The following is a 19917-nucleotide window of genomic DNA, read 5'->3' as shown; positions in this document are numbered from 1 at the left end:
CTCTAGACCCTAGCTTCCAGCATAGGGAATGAAGCCAGTGGTTCCATGCAGCTAGGCCTGTGTTTGCTTTTACAACAAAGTTGTGTTAGGATCTGGGCTTTATTTCTGGCCTTTATTTCTGGCCTGTGCTCTGAGAAAAGTTTGCTTCTCTGTATTAAGATTTGGGTGGTGGTTTTGTTATCCTTTCCCTGCAGGTGCCTTGGTAGATCAGGCAGTGTTTGAGGAGCTCATCAGGGTTCATCTGCCTCAGTTGACAGACCACATGACGGATATGACTTTTTTCTCCTCGGTCTCTCTCTCCTGGTTCCTTACCCTTTTTATCAGTGTGCTGCCTATTGAAAGTGCAGTCAATGTGGTGGACTGTTTCTTCTATGATGGAATAAAGGCAATCTTGCAGCTTGGTCTCGCAGTGCTGGAATACAACATGGAGAAGTTGCTGACTTGTAAGGATGATGCAGAAGCTGTCACTGTTCTCAACAGGTATCAGTGTGACTGTTACTCTTATGGGCTGCGTAGCAGCTGCTATAATTGTAAATAGATAAGTCATTCTGGGGCAGCTGAGAAGACATCTGACCAAGACTTCCAAAGAGTTCAAGGGATTTAGGTGTTCATCTCAGGCCAAAATTCTGGGGGAGGTTGCTGGAAAGCGTGCCTGGATCCAACTTAAAAGAAGATTACTGCTAGCACTAGATCATATCAACCATATTATTATCTAGCTGGGTCTTAAAAAATCCTAAGGCTAGAACAACCTTCTCTAGGTAGCCAGTTTCCAAATATATATATTTTTTTTTACTATTACAGCATATTTGTGCTACTCATGCTGATATTTTTTGCCGTTTCCCATTCTAAATGAACTTTTTCTTCAGTAGATGCTGATGTTAGTGGTTTTTTTGTGATATACTGGTTCCTGCTGATTTCTTATGTGTTTGCTTTGTGCAGATTCTTTGACAGTGTCACTAACAAAGACAGTCCTTTGCCTCCAGCTGTGCAGCAGGGCTCCAACCTCAGCGATACAAAGAGTGACCATCCAAAAGTGGACATTACTGATTTGATCCGAGAATCAAATGAAGTATGTGTTCTTGTGGGTATGTTTTCACATCCCATGCAGTGTTTATGTTGCATGGGCTACCTTAAAACCTAGCGCAGCTGCATTATACACACTAGAATAGAAAATCTGCCTAGAATGGTAGAAATTGGGCTCTGTATTCTGTTGAGCCTCCATAAAAACCTTATAGGTTATGGGATAGGTTTGTGTTTGTATTTGCTTTTTTTACTGCCTGAAATGTGCTTGCTGTGCTGTTGTGAGTGGCATTTCCAGGTTCATCACAGGTCACATATTGCCATCCATCATTCATTATATGAGTATGTCAACTAAATGACAAAGTACAGCAGAAACAGCCCTTGTGTTTACTAATTTGAGACTGATTACTGCACATTGCAGATAATGGTAACGTTTGGTGTAACAACCTGTGCAGTTAACTGTTCTGGAGTAGTTTATTGTGTGGGTTAAATGACTGTTCAGATGTGTTTGGTAAGGAAGACTGCTTATGATGTTTAGCACCTTCTTTCAATTTGCAAGTTCGATTTCTGCAGCATCTAGCATGGTAGCTCTGCTTTGGGGAGGAAATAGACCTAGCTTCTCCTCCTTTTGACCTCAGGTTTTCATGAGGTGTTTCCTTCCTTGGTGTGATTTGTAACAGGGTATTACTCCATTTGTAGGTAGGTTTCTGCTTAGCCCACCTGAAGTGAAAGGCAAGCTGAGAGAAAAAAATTGTTCACGTTTTGTCTTTTGTATTGGCTGGTTTCTCTTATCTGCATGATGCTTCTTTTGTTTTTTCTTTTCTGATTGTCAGTCAGATGTTTCTAGTGAAAGATCCAGAATCCATCTCTTTTCGAAAAATCTCCTGGCCTTGACTTAGAAAAGATTACCTAACCTTTAAGTTGTATAATTTAGGAACTGTCTCTTTTGATCTTTACTGAGACGAGGGCTATGCTTTTAGTGGGGTGAACAAAGAGAAGAATCAGAAATTCAAGCTGTCTTGGAGTGTCTTTGTAGTGTTGGGCTAATCATATAAAAAGTCTGTGCTTCTGCTCCCTGTATTGTTTTACAGGAATGTTACGCTGGAGAATCATGTTTGTAAAAGGCTTTAAGATTCTTGTAAGAATGGTTGCAAACGATTATGGTTCTTTCTGGTCATTGTGAGATCTCAGTGAGGATGAGTACTTGCAGAATAAAGAACAGGGGTGGTAAAGAGTGAAGTGTTGTATATTGCATTCTGAAGTGTAAGCTGAAGCTTTTACAGAGGTGGAATCATTAGTGGAATACAATGCCAAAGAAACTCTTCTTCTTCCCCTGCCTTTGCAGGCAGGTGCCTGGACCAAAGCAATAGCCTCTGATGAGGTATTGCTTTTGAACAGTGATTTGAACCTGAATCTTCTACTTCCAAGTTGACAGCCCTGTTCCTAGGCCTGTATCCCCATTTCTTTCCCATTGCCCCTTTTTTGGATGCAAATTTTTGTCTTCAGTTGAAACTGAATTTCTTCAATGCTGGTAAGGGTCACAACCCCTTGTTTGAGAACTGCTGATACAAAGTGAGAGTCAATTTCCTCCTTCCCGTTTTCACCAGACGGTTAATTTCAACACAATTCTGTTCTGGTGGAGGGTTTTATTTTCATACCACTGTGGAAATAAAACAGATTTTGAAATGGGAAGGTTGCTGCAATGGATAGTTGTCATTCTGCAGATCGGTCTATTTACAAATCATGAATAAGTGAACAGGGATGTACTTTGTGATACTGTTGCTTTGCATGAGCGTTCACAGGATAAATGAAATTAAGTGAAAAGGTCTGGAGTTGGATTTTAAAATGATGTTCAGCTTCGTGCCTTTATGACTCAGGCACAAATGCAAGACTCAGTCTTTGGCAATCTAATCAGGTATGAAGAAGTCGTGTTTAGCTAGTGAATGAGAGAACGTGTAACATTTTATGACATCACACTAATTCAGAATTAAATTATATATCTTGTTTATGTTCTTACTGAGGTCATTGCACAATATCAGTGCCCAGAAGCCAGACCAGTGAATGAGATATGATTCAGAGATGCAATTTCTCTCTGCTTCCTCTTTGTTCCAAGACAGAAGTATGCTGGTAGTCATCTTCAGAGGAACATAGAAATACAGTTCTGGAAGAGAACTCCACATGTCATCCAGGTCAGCTGTCTGTCCAGCATCAGATGGATCACCCTTGCAAAATGTCTAATGTTAAAACTCTTCAACAGAAGACGACCTGCAAAAATTTTAGCCCATTGTAGGGTTTCTCTGCCCTTGTCAGAAAATATCCTACTATCTAGTATAGTTCCTCTTGGATGCTCATAAAGCATTGTTGAGGATACTCGGTTGTGGTTTGCTTTGCAATTCCTTCTTGCTGTTAGGTTGTTGTTCACCGCTTACCCTTTCAGCTCTGATCTTTTCTTTTGCTAGATTCTACCTACCCAGTTCTTCTAACCATTCCTCAAAGCTTATGTGCTCGGACTCTTTATGATTGCATTGCAGTTTTCCATATCTTCTTTAATATGCATGGTGGGAAATGGCAACAAAACCCACCACAGAAGAACTTCTTAAAGTTTTACCTAGTTTGGTCATTTATCACTCATTTGTTCTCAAAGTGTGTTATTAGAACCAGTTGGGCACGTGGTGTGTGGTGATCATGGCTATGCCTTCCTGGTTGCATGTATTGCTGAAGAATGTCAAATTAAAGATGTATCCTATCCACTGTTTCAGTTCTACACGCTAGACTGAATTTCTTTATAGGAGGAAATTAAATTGATTCAACATGATCTTGATAAAGAATGTTGGCCAGTTTTGATTTATCCTTTCTATTTAGATTTTAATTCTTGAATAATTTATTCAGTGAGTTCTCTGGGAATTTGTTTCTAGTTTTTGCCAACTGTCCCACTTTTCTTTAAAGGTTAATGTATTTTTCTACTCCCAATGCTCAGACTCTTTTCCTGTCCTTCAGAAATTCCAGAGTTAGCTAGGAATGGTTCAGAAATTACTTCAGCTAATTTCTGAAGTTCACTAGTGCAACTTCCAAACCCTGACAACACACATCTTAGACTTAGTTACCCTGCAGTAGTTGTCACCATGTTATAGCAGTGTTGGATATAGAACTGATGTGCAGTAAAATCCCACACTTTGTCTTCCCACACAGTAAGCTACTCCAATTTCTTCTTTCTCAATCAATGTTTGAAACACTTGCCCTTTTAAAAGTTAGGCTGTTTAAGAAGAACATTAGTGCTCTAATAGGTGATTTTTTTTTCTTAGAGTTTCTAGGATCTTCCTTTGTGTTCATACCTGTGCGGTACTTAGATGCAAGAAATACAAAAATACCTACTTAGTTGTCACTAGCAGCAGTTGATTTAATAGAATGATGCTTTTCCTCTTAGAGATATGGCGATATTCGCTACGAGGATGTTGAGAGCATGCGCTGCAGGAACAGGCTTTCTGTGATCCAGATATTAGAAGCTACAACCAAGCAGAATGTGGTGAGTGACTTGGAAGAACTAAACCCCTCCCTCTGGTTAAATTCATTCCCTTTTAGAAAATTCTGAGAAGTGCTACATTTTCCAGGGCCAATATGATTTTATGTGCCGAGATCCCTCTCATCTGCTGGTTGTCTCTTAACTGAGGTTTGGCCTGTGACATTTTCAGTCTGTGAATCACAGCATGGCTGTCTGCTCTCATTACAAGTAACGCCATCGCAGACCACTTCTAAAGGCTGGCATACCTCTGACACTTGCATTGCTTGGAACAGGCTGACCTATATTTCTTTTTGCTGTTCTTAAATTGTTAATGCATTTCTCTAAGGCACAGAACACTGTAAGATGTCCACATTGCTACGGTAGAAAAATTAGTCACCTGCATTTTTACTCTGGAAAGCAATCCTAACTGTTGCTGATGAGATTGTACTGGATTCAACAAGGGTTGTTTTTTGTTTATGGTAGTGTGCGCATGGTGTGGTAGCTCTTCAGCCGCCAATACCATCCTTTAAGTTCAGACTTCTTGATTGAAGGTGGAGGTTGCAGAGTGGCTCCCTTGTTTGCTTCTTTTCCCCAGTGGCTCATTTCCAATAACTGTTGGTAATACTAATCTGTTTAACAAGCAGCGCTTTCTGTAGTGAATGTGTCTTGTAGCAACTGATACTAAATGCTGCTGGTTGTGCTAAGGTGATGACTGTTGTGTTTCGTTTTACAAAACATACGTATTGTGAAGATGAAATCTGGTCTTGTAGCTAACTGTTTTTGAAAAAAAGTTTTGTCTTTTTTTTTGAAAAGCTGTGAAGAATATTTTTGTGTGTATAAATTTAAAAAATGAGGTTTCAGCTTCACTGTTGAGCTGAACATGCATTTGCCCATTATAAAGGAAGCTGTAAGTTATCATTATAAATACTTGAGATTTTCGCCTGGGTTTCATAGTGTAGGGTCCATGTATGCAAGTAATGCGACTAACCTTTTTGGGGAAGAAATTATTTCTTTCAGACTAGAATCTTCTGACTGCTTTTAAAAAGAAGTTCTATTCTTACTCCTAATTGTAGCGTGCCAAAACCTGGAATATTCAAAGAATGTCTTTTAATGTCAGGTTAAGTCTCGCTTAACTTTATTCTACAGTCTTATTCCAAAGAGGGAAGACTCATTAATTAGTTTTCTCTTAATTTTATTTCAGCTACGTGTTGTGTCCCAGGATGTAAAATTCAGTCCTAGTGATCTTGAAGAGCTTTATGAATTATTCAAGGTAATGTGCCATTTTCCTCACTTACCAAACATCCATCTTAATGGTGGACTGTGTTGCAGGTGTGAAACAGTTTTAATAAATTGAGGTAAAAGCTAGACTCAACATGTATTTTACATGTCAGCTTTAAATCAAATTACAGAGTTAACTTTCCATATCCTTTGTCCCAAGAGAGCTGTGGCTTCAGAAAATCTATCATTTTATCTTTCTGTTGCAGAAGGAGCACTTTCTTTCCTGTTATTGGAATGTAAACAGTCCTGCCTTGCAGCATCATGATGCCAGTCTGCCGTATCTTGACCAGTATCGGATTGATTGCCAACAATTCAGGGTTCTCTGTCATCTCTTGAGTCCTTGGTCGCACTGTGCAAACAGAGACTCGCTTGCATTGTGGACATTCAGACTGTTGGATGAGGACTCCGATCGCCTTATAAATTTCAAACAATTTGCCTGCGTTCTTGGTATGAGGACAAGATGTATATGTAGCACATTCGCAAGGGACCTCCATCTTGGCAATAGTCCTTGAGCTCCATCCTGGGAGTAGTCCTGGAGTGTATGACCTTCCATACACTATAGCGAGCCTAAGGAGACTCACTTCTTAACGTAGGGTCAAATACTCTGATTGTTATCATGTGATTTTAAATGCAAAGACTGTTTAAATGGCAAGCCAAATGCTCTAAGTATATTTATAAGCTTGAAAGTGGGAGCTATACTGTTTAGGTGAATGGTAAAGGCTTTACGTTATGGCTGTGCTTTCATTTTCTTGTCTGTACTTCACCATGAAATAGCTAACACAGGGCTTTATAGACTAGTAACTTTTCTGAGATGTTAATCCCCTGGAGAATAATCTCCTGTTTGAGATCAAATTTAAATATGGCTTACCCATCAAAATATCAGAAAATGAGGAAATCGTATGATCTCATTGCCCCTGCCTGTTTGGTTGATGATAAATGCTTCCTCATACTAAGCCACCTCATACACAGATCATGCAAGATGACCAAAGCCTTATATCTCTGGGGAACTGAAAGTTTTCTTGATTTACTACTCTGTTCCTTTCATCTTGTTCTCAAAGTAGTATTGTTGAAGAAAACAAATTTAAGGGAAAATGCCGAGAAGACATTACTGCTATATTTCCCTGGTGCTGTGGTTTCATTTTAGTAAGTCATAGACATGAGTGTTCTCGCCTCAGTGAAGGTGAACCCCAGGCTCAGCTGCAGGTGATATTGCCTTAAGCTTTATCTCTAATAGTACTCTATGCAAGGTGGTAGGACACATGTCTGGTTCCAACTTCCCTGGGTTGTATTTGTTTAGGTTGAGAGGGTTTTTTGAAGTTTGGTGCAGTTGAACAGACTGTCTCACTTCTTTCTTCTAACAGATACCATGTATAATGGAAGTTTCACTGACAAACTCAAGCTTCTTTTTAAGTTGCACATTCCTCCAGGTAAGTGAGAGGTGGTGGCATTTGGGGAGGACTGTTCCTGGCTTTTATCATCTTCATCTGTTTTTTTTTCATAGTGTTACTTTTCTTCCTCTTGTCATCAGTCCTGGCTACAGTACAGTCCAATAACTGTTATATAAATGTGTATTTCTCTGAGTGATGTATTCTTTGTGAAGGACTTTGACTGCTCCAACACCATTTCTTTTCATAGGAACCACTTGTCTGTACAAAGCTTTTGCTTTTTATCACTGCTTTGATAAAGCTTGAGAGCCCCAAAACAGCTTTATTCATTTATTTATTGCAGCTTTTACAGAAGTAGAATCTCTAAGCCCTTCCAAAGAGGGTGATCTTTCAAAAGAAGAACTGATCCAGTTCAGCCAACTCAGTGGTAAGCTCCAAAGTGTGAGGCTTTGCCTGCAGGATGTTGAGAGGAATCTATTAATTATCTTGTGGTGAAAAAATGAGGAGCTGTCTTCTGAAAACTAGTAAATCCAGTACATCATAACACTGTCAGTAAATCATATCACTGTTAACAAGAATCCTACTGTAGATAGTTACATATTCATAAAGTGGTGCAGAATTTGTGGATAGTTAGTCTGATGATTAAATTCAAACACGGTGGGCATTTACATGGAAATAGGGGAGTGTGTTTGGTCAGTGGTTTTCAGCACAGTAGGCAACCTGTTGCGGTGGTGGTTTAAGTGGTGGCCATTTCACTTTTGCATTCAAGGCAAAAAGGGATGATATTTCCTACCTTGAGAAATAAGATATCCAAATCTGTAATTATTTTGAGGCACATAAGCAAGTGTTATAAAATCCCTTCCTTCCATTTAAAATTGAGTAAGCTGAAAAAGTTTTGTGGGGTCTAAGTTCATGGAGTTGATAAAATGTTCTGTTTGGAAAGCTGTATGGTTTTACTGCTTTCGAAGACAGATCCTTTCTGGTTTTCAAAAACTGTCCAAAAGTACCTTCTCTGTAATATATGGGTACTGTTCTCACCACTGTTTAAGACACAGGCGATGAGTATTATGAAGGTTATTTGCTTGATATACCTGATTGCAGCTTCTTTTGTCACCATGGTGGCTTCTATTTTTATAGAAGGTGTACAAATTTTACCATGTGGTTTCTTCTTGACCTAATCTGTGTTGAGAATGTAGAGGTTGGTGAGGGTCTTTCTCCTTAAGGATGGACTTTTTGGTAAAAGGAAGTGAACCATTGATCCTTCTTTCTCAAATAAATGACCTCTTTCTTCTTTTTCTTCTCCAAAACTGAAGTTTCATCTGTTGGGGATAGTCTTGAAAGTGATCCTTTGAAAAGCAGCCCAGAAAAAGGTAAAGAATCCTGGAGATGCATTTGATAACTGTTTTTTGGGGAGGAGCAGAGCTGGGAAAGTGCATGGTGACAAAGTATATGGAGTAATGTCATCTCTGGTGTAGTGCTAATGTATCCACTTTAACAGGTATAGTCCTGGGGTGTGAGAGGGTAATGTAAATGCTGATACTAAGCAGTATTGTTTATTGTTATTGGTGCCACCACTCTGTTGAGAAGGAATGACATTGAGGAGGCCAGTTCTTTTGCTCAGCATCCCTCCTGGGAAGCTCCTGTTTGTTCACTTCCTTTTTTTTTTTTGCTTTTTGTTAATTAGGGAAGGGGAAGGTTGACATTCAGGCGTATCTGAAGCAATGGCAAGATGAACTTCTTAAAAAAGAAGAAAACATTAAGGATTTGCCAAGAATGAATCAGGTAGACTCTCTGTCTGAGTTTTATTTAATCTATTTTTGACTGCTGTTTATCCTTTGAGTGCTATTAGTAGTTTTCTAAAGGATTTGTAGGATCACTTATGTTAGACCTTCACATTAGTCATTTGACTGTGGAGTATTTTTCAGCTGCTGTAACTGTAAGCCTATGAAGAGAGGGGCATTCAGACACGCTTAGGTTTATCAGGGCTGGTCTACTCCAATATTGTCATTAGAGCAGTTGTACCAGGTGCCAAGTGGCGGACACTGGATTGAGATCACAACATGTAGTGAAGCAGGATATTTGTGTTGCTGTGCTCTGAATAGTCTTCTCTATATTTTCTATAGTCTCAGTTCATCCAGTTCTCAAAAACTCTGTACGATCTGTTCCATGGGGATCCTGAGGAGGAACAGTTATATCGGGCTATAGCGGTGGTTACCAGCCTCCTGCTGAAAATGGAAGAAGTTGGGAGAAGACTGCAGAATCCCACATCGCCAGTCAAAAGTTCAGTTGCTGTTACAGAAGTGCCTGCTGAAATCCCTAACGAAGGGCAGGAGGAAAGCAGCTCTGAGCAGCTTGAAGGCAGCAGAGCACAGAGTTTGAGAGGGAACCATGAATGGTCTTTTGCCTTTGAACAGATCCTGGCATCCTTATTAAATGAGCCAGCCTTTGTGAGATTTTTTGAGAAACCTCATGACATAAAACTTAAAATAGAGAGTGCTAAAAATTTACAGCTTAAAGCAAGAACCAGAATGTAATTTTCTTTACCTTTGACTCTGAATTAACCACATAAAGCACTTAGAAATGAAAGTTGTTACTATGGAAATGGAGCCCGGTGTTTACATAGGAAATGGAGTTTGAAGAGGTAGCTTTAAATATCAGATTACTGGTATGTAATGTAAATAAAAATAGTTCAAAGCACAATCACTTTCTTGCATTGTTCATAAGTTCTACTCAAAAGAATGGACTGAATATTGAGTTGTCTTTACCATGTTATTAAATATGCAACATTTCTTGGATATACTGGAAGTGACCTATTTCAAACCTATCTGAACAACAGCTGTGTGCTTAAGGTTCATTTCTATTACTGTGATAAAAGGAATGACTTCCAGCCATTTTCACTTAAAAGGAGCATTGACAGCTTAGAGGTTGTCTTCCAGGTTAGTTTAATTAGTTATTTCCAAACTTGCATGTGGAGTGGGATCAAAGCAGGTTGAAGACTAAGGTTAGAGGCTATGGTAGGTGCAAGAGCATGAGGCTAGAGATGGAAGTTGCCCTGCTCTCAATTACTCTGCTTTGGTGTTACCCCTGGCCCTGGTCTCTTGCAGATTCCAGCCTTTCATTGGCAGTTTGCAGACTGCGTTCTCCCAGCCCGCGTCTTGGTTTTGCAGCAAACAAGTGGTTTCCTGCTTTTCAATCTCAGCCTATATATGAGTTCTCTTTAACATTTTCATGCCAATTCTCCTACAATGCAGTTGAAAAGGATGGAAGCTTGTTTGATCATCCAGGCTGCACACGGATGCAAAAGCTAGTATAGGTTGTTGAAATTGAGGAAAAGCAGTGTCTAAATCTATCTGACCACATGGTGGTTGTCATTTGTCTTGCAAGAGGAGTCATTGCTGGCTTCTTAGGAGCATGTTGATGAAATGTATAGTTCTGATTGTGTTTGGAAAGCCCAAGCACAGACCATCGTTAGCTGCTGCTTAGTTAGCAGTTCAGTAGTCACTATTCAGCTAGGGACAGGTTGCAGTTGCTCCTTTGCCTACCCCAAGTCCATACCTCAACCTAGTAATTATTCTTTCTTTTCCACAGCGCTCTGGTTTGCTGCTGCTGTAATATTTTCTATCTGTCAGGACTCATGGCAACTAGAAAATCTTCTGGAATCTGACTTGAAATTTTTAATATATAAAAAAATGTTATATTAAAGATCCTGTGGAGGCAAGCTCTGCCAGCGTTAATGCTCATAAATGTTGACCTTAAACGTTTAGTAGCTGGTGCTAGAATGGGTTTAGAGAAAGAGGGGAGGACATTGTGTTTTAGCAACAACAAAAAAAAGACAACTGGGACTCTCTGCTCAACTATTTAAAACTGGCTGTTTCTGAAGCCTGTATGACAGACTTTCTCTGCAGAGCAGCATTATGTTTTATACTGTGCATGTTTTTTGTAAAGAAACAGAATGGGGGTGGTATCAATCACTGAGGTTTTTTCTTGCAGTACTAATATGAATGAGGAGTACTGTGAAATTCTGAGTTGTGTTACAAGCACTTGATGAAATACCACCATTGCAGTTAGTGTTAAAATTCTCATGTTGCTTCTAAAGAATACAGTTTTGATCAGGAGCAATGAATTTATGAATTAGTTCTTCTACTCTCCCCCATACTCTCAGGTATTAATGTAAAATAAAGTTTTATTGAATGAAAAGTAATTCCAAAATCTATTTCAGAAGCCTTCACAAAGTAATTACACTTGATACAATATAATACTTTATATTTTTATGCATAAAACATAAAAGCTAATTTATCCTTTCATGTGTATGTGTTTTAGAGGCAAAGCAGGGCAACACAGTGTTAGTTTTAAAATGTATTTACTCACTCATTGTTTTCCTAATGTTGTTTTAGAAATACGAAGCAGAGGATATTGTTGTTCTAGACCAGGACATACTTGGATAAGGTTTGCTCAGTGAGTAATTCTTCTGCAAATAGCTGTGCTGAAGTTAATGGGGCCCCTAGTATATAAATGCCGCTTCCTATCCAAAAGGCTTTTGCAGTTCATGATGGATATTGTTAATTTCAAGGAGTAGTCCAAGCCATGAACTATTTATGAAGCAAAGTAGCACAGAGATATGAAAGTCTTGAAACTCCCATGACATTTTCTGGTTGCGAGCCAAGCTGTTACAATCTATGTGCAGAAAACTATGCTGAAGTTAACCTGAAAAATACAATAGCCTCTCCTGACAACTTGGTTTGGTTATGCAAAACTGAGCACCTTTTTAAAATATCATTTTCTACTAGTGTCAATTCAAAAATCTGTAGAGCCTTTACCAATTATATAGTAGCTTGTGTCAGCTATTCTATGTATAAAGAGATTACCAGCATACATACATACATATATATATATATGTATGTAAAGATATATGTATATATGTATATATATGTATGTAAAGATTTAAGGTGAGAAGTTAGGATATTTAGGGGAACGCTAACTTTTATTAACTAACTGCTTTTTAATTTTATATTTTATTAACTGATTTTCTGTTCAATTTGTTTATATCTTTTTTCCCGGAAATTATAATGTTTTTAAACTGTTCCTGTAATACACCTGCACGTTGATCCAGCAAGAACTGCTCAAAGCGGCCAGGCATTCAGCCTCATCAGGACAGAGGTTAGAGCACAGTCATTTTCAGCAGGCTGGCAGCACTCAGGCAACTGCCTAACTAACTGGGAGGTTCTTCCTTTTGGGCCTGTGGATCACGAGTAGGTCCTTTGGGGAGGCAGTGATGTACCAAATGCCAGCTTGTTCCCAGGTGGCATAACGCAGAAGTGTGTTTGCTGGGCTGTTTCAACAGTGTGCCGTAACACTGACAGATGCTTCTGCTTTGCTTGTGACAGAGTCACTCTGGAGTTGGTGTCTAGCTCCCTTCCTGTTGTGGAGATAGGCCAGTGCATAAATTGTTCAGGCTTAGTTGGGATTGGTGGAGCTAGAGCAAGAGAAGCTTTTTCCCTCTCTTCAGTCCCAATGAGTGATGCTTTGTCTTCAGTCTGCATAGTCAGGGACAGAGACCACCCTATGATACAGCTTTATGGATATCTGAAGTTCTTGGTGATGCTAAGATGAACCCAAATTCACATCCCATTGCATTAGGATGCTGCAGGTGTCCACACTTCTGTGGCAGGAGGTCAGCAGCCACACGGAGCTGGGCATTAAGTAGAAGTGCTAGGAAGGAGTCTGGTGGTTGCAGAGTCTGACCCAGAATTACTCAGCTACTTCCCTAGGGGGGACTTTCCATCCAAATTGTACCTTGGAAGTTTTTTAGAAGTGTTTTTGAACTTTGAACAGTTCATTCACCAACAGGAAGCAGCATGCTTAAGTAAGAAGTGATGTGTCATTTCACATATCTATTTTTTTCACGTCTTTTTTTTACCGTATCTTTTTTATGTAACAGTTTTCATGAAGTTATCTGTATTTTTTTTTTTCAGTCACAGGAAATAACTGAATGTACAGCATTCAGTACAAAATAGACAGCTGGAGGTAGGATGTAGATTGCTAAAACTAGCGATGCTGTTCATAGAGTTTAAAGATTGCACTACATGCTGCAGTGTCACCAGCGTGACTTGGCAGCTATGCCGCGTTTACTTACCCTGAAACATTCTCAGTGGCTGTTGGCATGCCCTGCACAGTCCTTTCTAGTGCCTGGGCCAGTATTATTGTTGCTATGCACGTGAGATGAACGTAGTCGTTAGCCCAGGGGGATGGCCAGCCGAGCTGCGATGTTCCCTCGGTCCCACAATGCAGAGGAGTGTGCTGCTCAAGGACCTCGTGGCCAGTCCCTGCGCTCCAGGTGAATGGTGGCAGCCCTGACCACCACGAGGAGCTGGCTGCTTGACCCCTTTGTGCGCTGAGTTCAGGGTTGAACACACAGGGCGAGGGAATAGCTCATCTAATAGTAATAAAAATATAAGCCCTTTCCATCATGGGCGGAACTGCTTGTAATTCAGCCGGTAGCATTTCATGGGACATGGAAATGGTCACTGCTATGTGATTCAGAAAAAGCGCTCTGTGTTTCTGTCCATTCCTAAAACAAGCCACTTGTTCATCATTCTAATGGCTAGATAATAATGTATTTTTAGAAGTTTGCTACCATAGTGACTAAGAAATAGCTGTGTGGTGGTTTTATTAAAAGTTTCTCATCCAAGTGTACCGTGCACGGTTCTACATTGCGAGTGCAGTTGTTATCTGGACTAAACAAAAAAGAAATACTCCAGTTTGTTTCCAGAAAAATAGGATATTTTTGTCTTTTTGTTTTTTTGTTTTCTTTTTTCGCTGTAGCTTTGTCACTTTACCAAGAAGGCAACACGTTTGTGTTGGCAGGTTGGCTTTTTATACGATGTATTGTATGCAGAAGTACTGTAAGACAAATAGTATTAAATAAAACTTGATCTCACTTAAAGAAAAAAAAAATCTGTTTGAGGCACTATTATTTCTCATGGTGGACTGCTTGAGAAGTTCCTCCAAAAGCATTGGTCACATTAAAGCCACATTTAGTCTATGCATTCCAAAGCAAGGACCAAGCCAAAAACCTTGCTAGGATGCCAGCCTCCCCAGAAGCAGAGGAAAAATGCAGAGGAGACCTAGATTTTGAAGCCTGGAAGTAGTTTAGCCTTGCATAGAGCCTAAGTCTGCTTCAGTGCCGAGACAGCAAGTGAGTTAGCCCAGGAAGAGCACCATTCCTTGGTTTTTGCATCCAAATTAACACATTTACAGTGTGCAGACATGTCCACGTTGACTCTGATGCTTTGTTTTTTCTAATTTATGCGTTGCCCCTATTGCTTCTGGCACTGAGCATGGCTGCTGCTTTTGACCCCCCTGGAGAGCAACGACCACATCCCCAACAGACCCATACCACCCAGGGAATAAAACCAGCGCATACTGTGTAAGATATCTTACAAGCAGTATTTTATTTCTTTCTTTTTCTTTTTCTTTTTTTTTTAAAATACTCTGTACAATCTGTTTAAAGCTTGTCAAAATGCATGGGCTCCCATTCAATGGAGCTGTGCAAGGACATAGATTAAAGACAAGAATAAAATCTTTACTGTTCATCTTCATAAGACACTTCCTTTTTCCCATTACAAAATACTTTTAAGAACAGTAACATTTATAAATGTATCTATATTCAACATCATATAAAATAAAACAAGATTTATCCTCTATTCTAAGATTTTTTCTTATTTTCTTTTTTTCTTTTACATGGAGTATGTACAATATATACAGTAACTTTTCACTGTTTGTCAAACCAGCCCGATTATACTCACCAGGCTTTAGCTTATATGTACAAATACGCTAAAAGTGCAAGACTTTATTAATTAAAGCAGCCTGTGTTTTCAGAGGTCTGGAATTGTGTGGCCTATCTATATTCATATATAGATATACACGTTCATACATTTATATGTATATTAAAAATACATATATCTGTATATGTATCTATATATATATATAAGGAGAGAGAGTATACAGGTGCTTCTGTACTAGAAAGCCTCAGAACAGTAATGGCTGATAGGACACCAGCGTGTCACCAATAAGTCACACGCGTGTTCTTACAAGCACCTGGGGTTGTTCGAAACAAACCTACCGGCAACCCTCAATTCCAAATGCATCCCAAAACCACAGGCCATGGCTAACAACGAGGTAAATAAATGCAAATGAACCTGAATAAAGAGATCTATTTATTCATATATATTTTTGAGAGTGACTGACAATATAAGGCAAAATTCCCACGACCCTGACTCAGCCTTCCCCCAGACTGGAGGCAGACGGAGCAGGGACCAAGTAAGCCCCAAAGAGGGACTGTGGGATTTTGTCCTTCGGAGTATGTCTGGGAAAGAGGCAGCACCAGGGACGGTGCAGCCACCCACCACGCCTAGGCGAGGGTCTAGGGTGGGCACTGGGAATGGAGGGGGCGCAGGATAAAGTGCGTTTTTTGGTCTCTTGTTTCAGCAAGGCCAATCTAACATGTAAACATCCTTGCAAATCTCCTGTGCTCCTTACTGAGAGGGCAAGCAGGGGCGGCGGTGCCACCCAACCCAGCTCTCCCAGTCTATGCAGCCCAGTGCTGCCATCAAAAGGGCTGTGGCCCTGGCACAGCCCCTCATGCACACCCACCACCCCAAACCCCCCCAACCCTCTTTTGTTGGACTTGCTTTCAAAGCCACAGCAATGCTAGAAAACTACTGTGCCTTGGCTACCTCCCTACCAACTCTTATTAAAACCCAACCCCTTCCTTCCAAATTCCTGGTCCCAACCGCAACCACCTCCAAGATTTGACTGACACCTGCCGTTTCTGGGCTCACGTATGGTGATGGGACACTGCACAGCAGCCGTGGTGGGGTGTTGGGGCAATGCAGGTTTACTGGGCAAAACAGGGAAATGTACAGCCTTTCCCTCCTGCCAGCCGCAAATCGCATACAAGAGTGGACCCCTAACAAAAATGTGTGTGTGTTCACCTTTAACATTATGTGTCAAGGTTTTGGGGTTGGGAAAAGAAGCCACAACCCAAAGAAACCCCAAAATACAGCAACGCCTCCTGACCCAACCTCATGAGCAACCCTATTATCTTGGGATGGGGAGACTCTAAAAGTAATAGTGCTTAAAAAAAAATCTGAAAAAGATTATTTCCTACCTCAAAGGCTCCACGTTGGCCCTTGCTGCAGCCCTGCACCTGGCGCTGCTGCACAAACCACCTGGGATGTAAAGACCCCATGCTCTCCCTGGGACTCGGTTCTAAGAGCCAGGGCTTGAGGCTGTTATTTCAGCTCCAGATTGCACCCCAAAGGCAGGTGCTCCGCATTCCTTTGCCGGCGGTGCGGTGGCACTGGGTTTGCAGTGGGTGGCCAGGCTCAGGCTGTGCCCAAGAGCAGCTGCTCAGCCCCCGGTGCCCAGGGCTGGGGTGCGGTGGCCTGGGCTGGGTCTCAGCCAGGGACTGCGCTTGCAAGGCATTAGTCCCGATAATGCAACCCCAGGGCTAAAGGCTGCTGGGCACCCCCTCAGCTCCATGCAATGGCCCACTGCGATCCCCAAAATGCTGCTTGTGGCTGAGAGGCTCTGCAACCTGCATTCCATCAAAGCTGGCAGCCCTGGGAGGTGTGTGCCCAAACACCCCAGCCAAAACCAACCCACGCTGATGCTTTTGCCAAGAGAGGGGCTGTGGAAAGCTGGCTGCTCGCACAGCTTTAGTTTGCATGCCCACCCCTGCCTTGGCTGAAACACCAAAGCAGCCCAGTGCCTCGCACCAACCCCACGAACGCTCCTGGGTGCACCAGGGAAAAAAAACAGTGGGTAGGAAACAGCCCCTTGTGCAACAGGGCAGGGGCACGGCCGGCAGTGAGTCACATCACGTCCCGCCAGGCAGCAGGAAGGCTGCAGCCAAAACCACGTCTGTGGCAGATCTGTCACACCGCTGTTTTGTTCTTGAGCTTTCTGGAAAAGTCAGGCTGCTGCGATCTGTCTCAGCCCTCGTGCTGCCGAGCCCACACACTAATGCCTGGCCCCAAAGATAGTGAAATCCTCCCAGTGCTGCAGCACAGAAAACGTGGGGCTGGGGGAGAGAGCGAGCAAGCTGGCTCTAGACACGGGTACATCTACAGAGTTAGGTATCTCTCGCTACAGATCTACACATTGTTAGCTAGATCTGGTTTTTTTTTTGCCTGCTAACATTCTCATTCAGCCCCTTCTCTTGAAACACAGGGCTGCTTGGGCTTGCTCGTGCCCAAGGCTGCTGGATCAGTAAGAATCAGTGTCCCCTGTTGTGGTGCTGCAAAGAGCCAAAGAGCGGCTTGCACAAGGAAAAAAACCAAACAAATGCCAAAAAGAAAGAAGGCAAAAAAAAAGAAAAAGCACGCTTTGCTTGGACTGAACAGAGGCTATGAGCTAACCTGTCCCTAAACCTTGCTCTGACTGTCAGATGGAGCTTTGCTGCTAGATGGACCTGGTCCTGAATAACCATTTTCTTGCAAAGCTCATAGAAACGGCCTAACCCATCTCCTACGTTTCAGCTCTAACAGTGCCCAAAGTTAGTAACCAGCTACTAAGTCCTCAAAAATATACATTTTCATTTTTTCCTTTGGAAACACACAAACAGTAGGGACACTTAACTATATACCCACTGAGGAATAAACCATTTTTTTCAATTCATAAATATAAACATATAGTTAAAATGTGACAATTTACAAAAATACAATTTATTGCTGACCCTACGGGCTTGTAACATCGCTCGTGTCATTGTAAGCATATGTTTCGGGTTTGCCAAATTGAAACATGACCTAGCAAAACCACAAAGTTTGCTGTCATATGCTGTTCTATGCCTGCTTGTTTGATTTCATGTATAGAAACAGACACAACTACATCACTTGAAACAAAACAACCAAAAAAAGAACAAGTAAGGATTCTTTGTCTGTAACCTGAAATTTTTTTTGGCTACAGGGAGTAAAAACCATATAAATTTACGCTTGTTAACCAAAATATAACACGACAAATATTTTACTACCTGCGGTGTGAGCTGGTATAACAACAGTAAGAAATTCAGGCAAAAGTGGTGTTATGTAAATTAGCAGCATTATCCAATCTCCTGGAAAACAAAAAGTTGAGGGACTGAGGTATAGAAAAAAGGAAAAAAAATCCACACTGGACCTACAACAGCAAAACAAGTTATATACATGGCAATCCAACAGTGTCCTGTGGACTGGTACAGTCTGTGTATGTGCTCCAAACGCTGGGCTTAAATTCACAGTGACTTTCAGCATTTAAGTCCTGAATGGAAAAGGATTTTCTCCATTTCAAAGCGATCTTCGTGGCGACCTGATAAATAACCTCCCTGCGGCCAGAAAGCCACCACCTTCCAGTTGCACTGCTGTGCTGGGTGAGGGCATACAGCGGCTGCATGTAAATCCCAACCGACAAGGTGCCCCCAGAGCCATCCAGTCCTGGCGGGGACCGTCCCTCTGGCCACCACCTTCCCTGTGGGGCTCGACCTCACCTGTCCTGTGCTCTGACAGCATCGTCCTCCCCTCTGCGCGTGCCTGTGGCGCTGAGCCGCTGCAGTCAAGGTGGTCCCTGCCTCCTGGACCTGGTGTTCAGGGCAGCTGCATCTCGGGCAGGTCGGGCAGGTTGCACGCCTGGCCCTGCACGTGGCGGCTCTGCTGCTGTGGGTGGAGGAAGTAGCTCAGGGGGTTCTGCTGTGGGGTGTGGGGTGGCTGGAAAATACGCTGTGTTGGACCACCAGGCACCGGCTCAGGACCTTGCATCTGTTGGAAGACACAAAGCCGACAAGTCAGATCTGCCCTATCATCCATCCACTCCCTCAGCTGCAGGGCTGGTGCTGAGCTTCCTACCCAGGAGTGCAAGTACCAAACCCTAAAGGTAACCTCTACCCATCACGATTGCAAGTTGTGGACAAACAGCTTGGGGTGTTGGTGCTACCAGCATGACTAACACCACCTAAAGAGCAGAGGGGAAGCAGGACACATCCATCCATTCGTCCTTCCAGCCAGCCCTGCGGGGAGCCCAGCAGGAATGAAGTCCTTCAAAAGCTATCTGGACACGAGGTAAAATCTGCAGGATAAACAATTTACTTCTTCTATGGAAAGTATTTTCAGACAACCAGTGAAGAGGTCGAAGAGCGACCCCGTCCATGTACCACCCCATGGCCGGTACCCCAGAGATCTGGACCTGCTGGTTCACCTCTCCCATTAAAGGCATCGTGGCTTTAGGACCTCAGTGCAGCCTGTGAGCACATGTACCCAAAACTCAGGTGACTTGTGTCACATTTGCTTACAACAACAATTAATTTCTTACTCTAAATCCAGCGCTGCTGCATGGCTACTTTCAGCTGTACCTACTCTTCCTGCTTTGTTTTCTGCTGTCTTTGCCTGGAGGACCACAGCTTACCTCTGCCCACCAGGCAAGTCTTGGAGAGCATATTTCTAATTAACAGCTTCAATAACCCCTCTCCTCGGCACGTCATTGGTGCGGCACGTGCTTCGAAAAACCAGAATCGCCCTCTCCAGAGACTTGTGTTGTGAAACACCAGTTTATTCAAAGAAAGCAGTAGATGGCAGCTGATAAAAAACCCTGGCTACACCGAGACATAACAGCAGGAGACACGTTTTCAAAAGAGCTTATCATGTTTCACGTCTACAGCAAGATTCCCAACAGAGCTCTTCTGGATGATAAGCTGTGTTTGAAGAACTA

At 42.0% G+C, this 19917-nt stretch overlaps 2 protein-coding genes across 12 annotated transcripts in view; one reads left to right on the top strand and one right to left on the bottom strand.

The window, feature by feature from the left end:
• The window catches only part of TBC1D8B (TBC1 domain family member 8B), a 36886-nt gene extending 24806 nt beyond the window's left edge, over positions 1–12080 (top strand). The window contains exons 12-21 of one of the 4 annotated variants that reach the window (XM_054075346.1): positions 195–480; positions 940–1069; positions 4445–4543; positions 5721–5789; positions 6004–6244; positions 7159–7224; positions 7526–7609; positions 8496–8552; positions 8867–8964; positions 9306–12080. In XM_054075346.1, the coding sequence (XP_053931321.1) occupies positions 195–480; positions 940–1069; positions 4445–4543; positions 5721–5789; positions 6004–6244; positions 7159–7224; positions 7526–7609; positions 8496–8552; positions 8867–8964; positions 9306–9716 (1541 nt within the window). In that variant the 3' untranslated portion in view covers positions 9717–12080. Of the gene's footprint in view, positions 1–194; positions 481–939; positions 1086–3133; positions 3187–4444; positions 4544–5720; positions 5790–6003; positions 6245–7158; positions 7225–7525; positions 7610–8495; positions 8553–8866; positions 8965–9305 lie in introns of those variants that run through there. The other 3 variants (XR_008451385.1, XM_054075347.1, XR_008451386.1) reach the window with 3 other exon arrangements.
• A 146-nt stretch (positions 12081–12226) lies between these two features.
• The window catches only part of PASD1 (PAS domain containing repressor 1), a 106789-nt gene continuing 99098 nt past the window's right edge, over positions 12227–19917 (bottom strand). For all 8 annotated transcript variants that reach the window (XM_054075349.1, XM_054075353.1, XM_054075350.1 and 5 more), the window contains one exon: positions 12227–18971. In XM_054075349.1, the coding sequence (XP_053931324.1) occupies positions 18801–18971 (171 nt within the window). In that variant the 3' untranslated portion in view covers positions 12227–18800. The remainder of the gene's footprint in view (positions 18972–19917) is intronic.

The sequence above is a fragment of the Cuculus canorus genome, chromosome 10 (assembly GCF_017976375.1).
Source record: "Cuculus canorus isolate bCucCan1 chromosome 10, bCucCan1.pri, whole genome shotgun sequence".
NCBI classification, from domain to species: domain Eukaryota; kingdom Metazoa; phylum Chordata; class Aves; order Cuculiformes; family Cuculidae; genus Cuculus; species Cuculus canorus.
The sequence above is the reverse complement of the archived record's forward strand: the minus strand, read 5'-3'. Positions and strand labels throughout refer to the sequence as shown.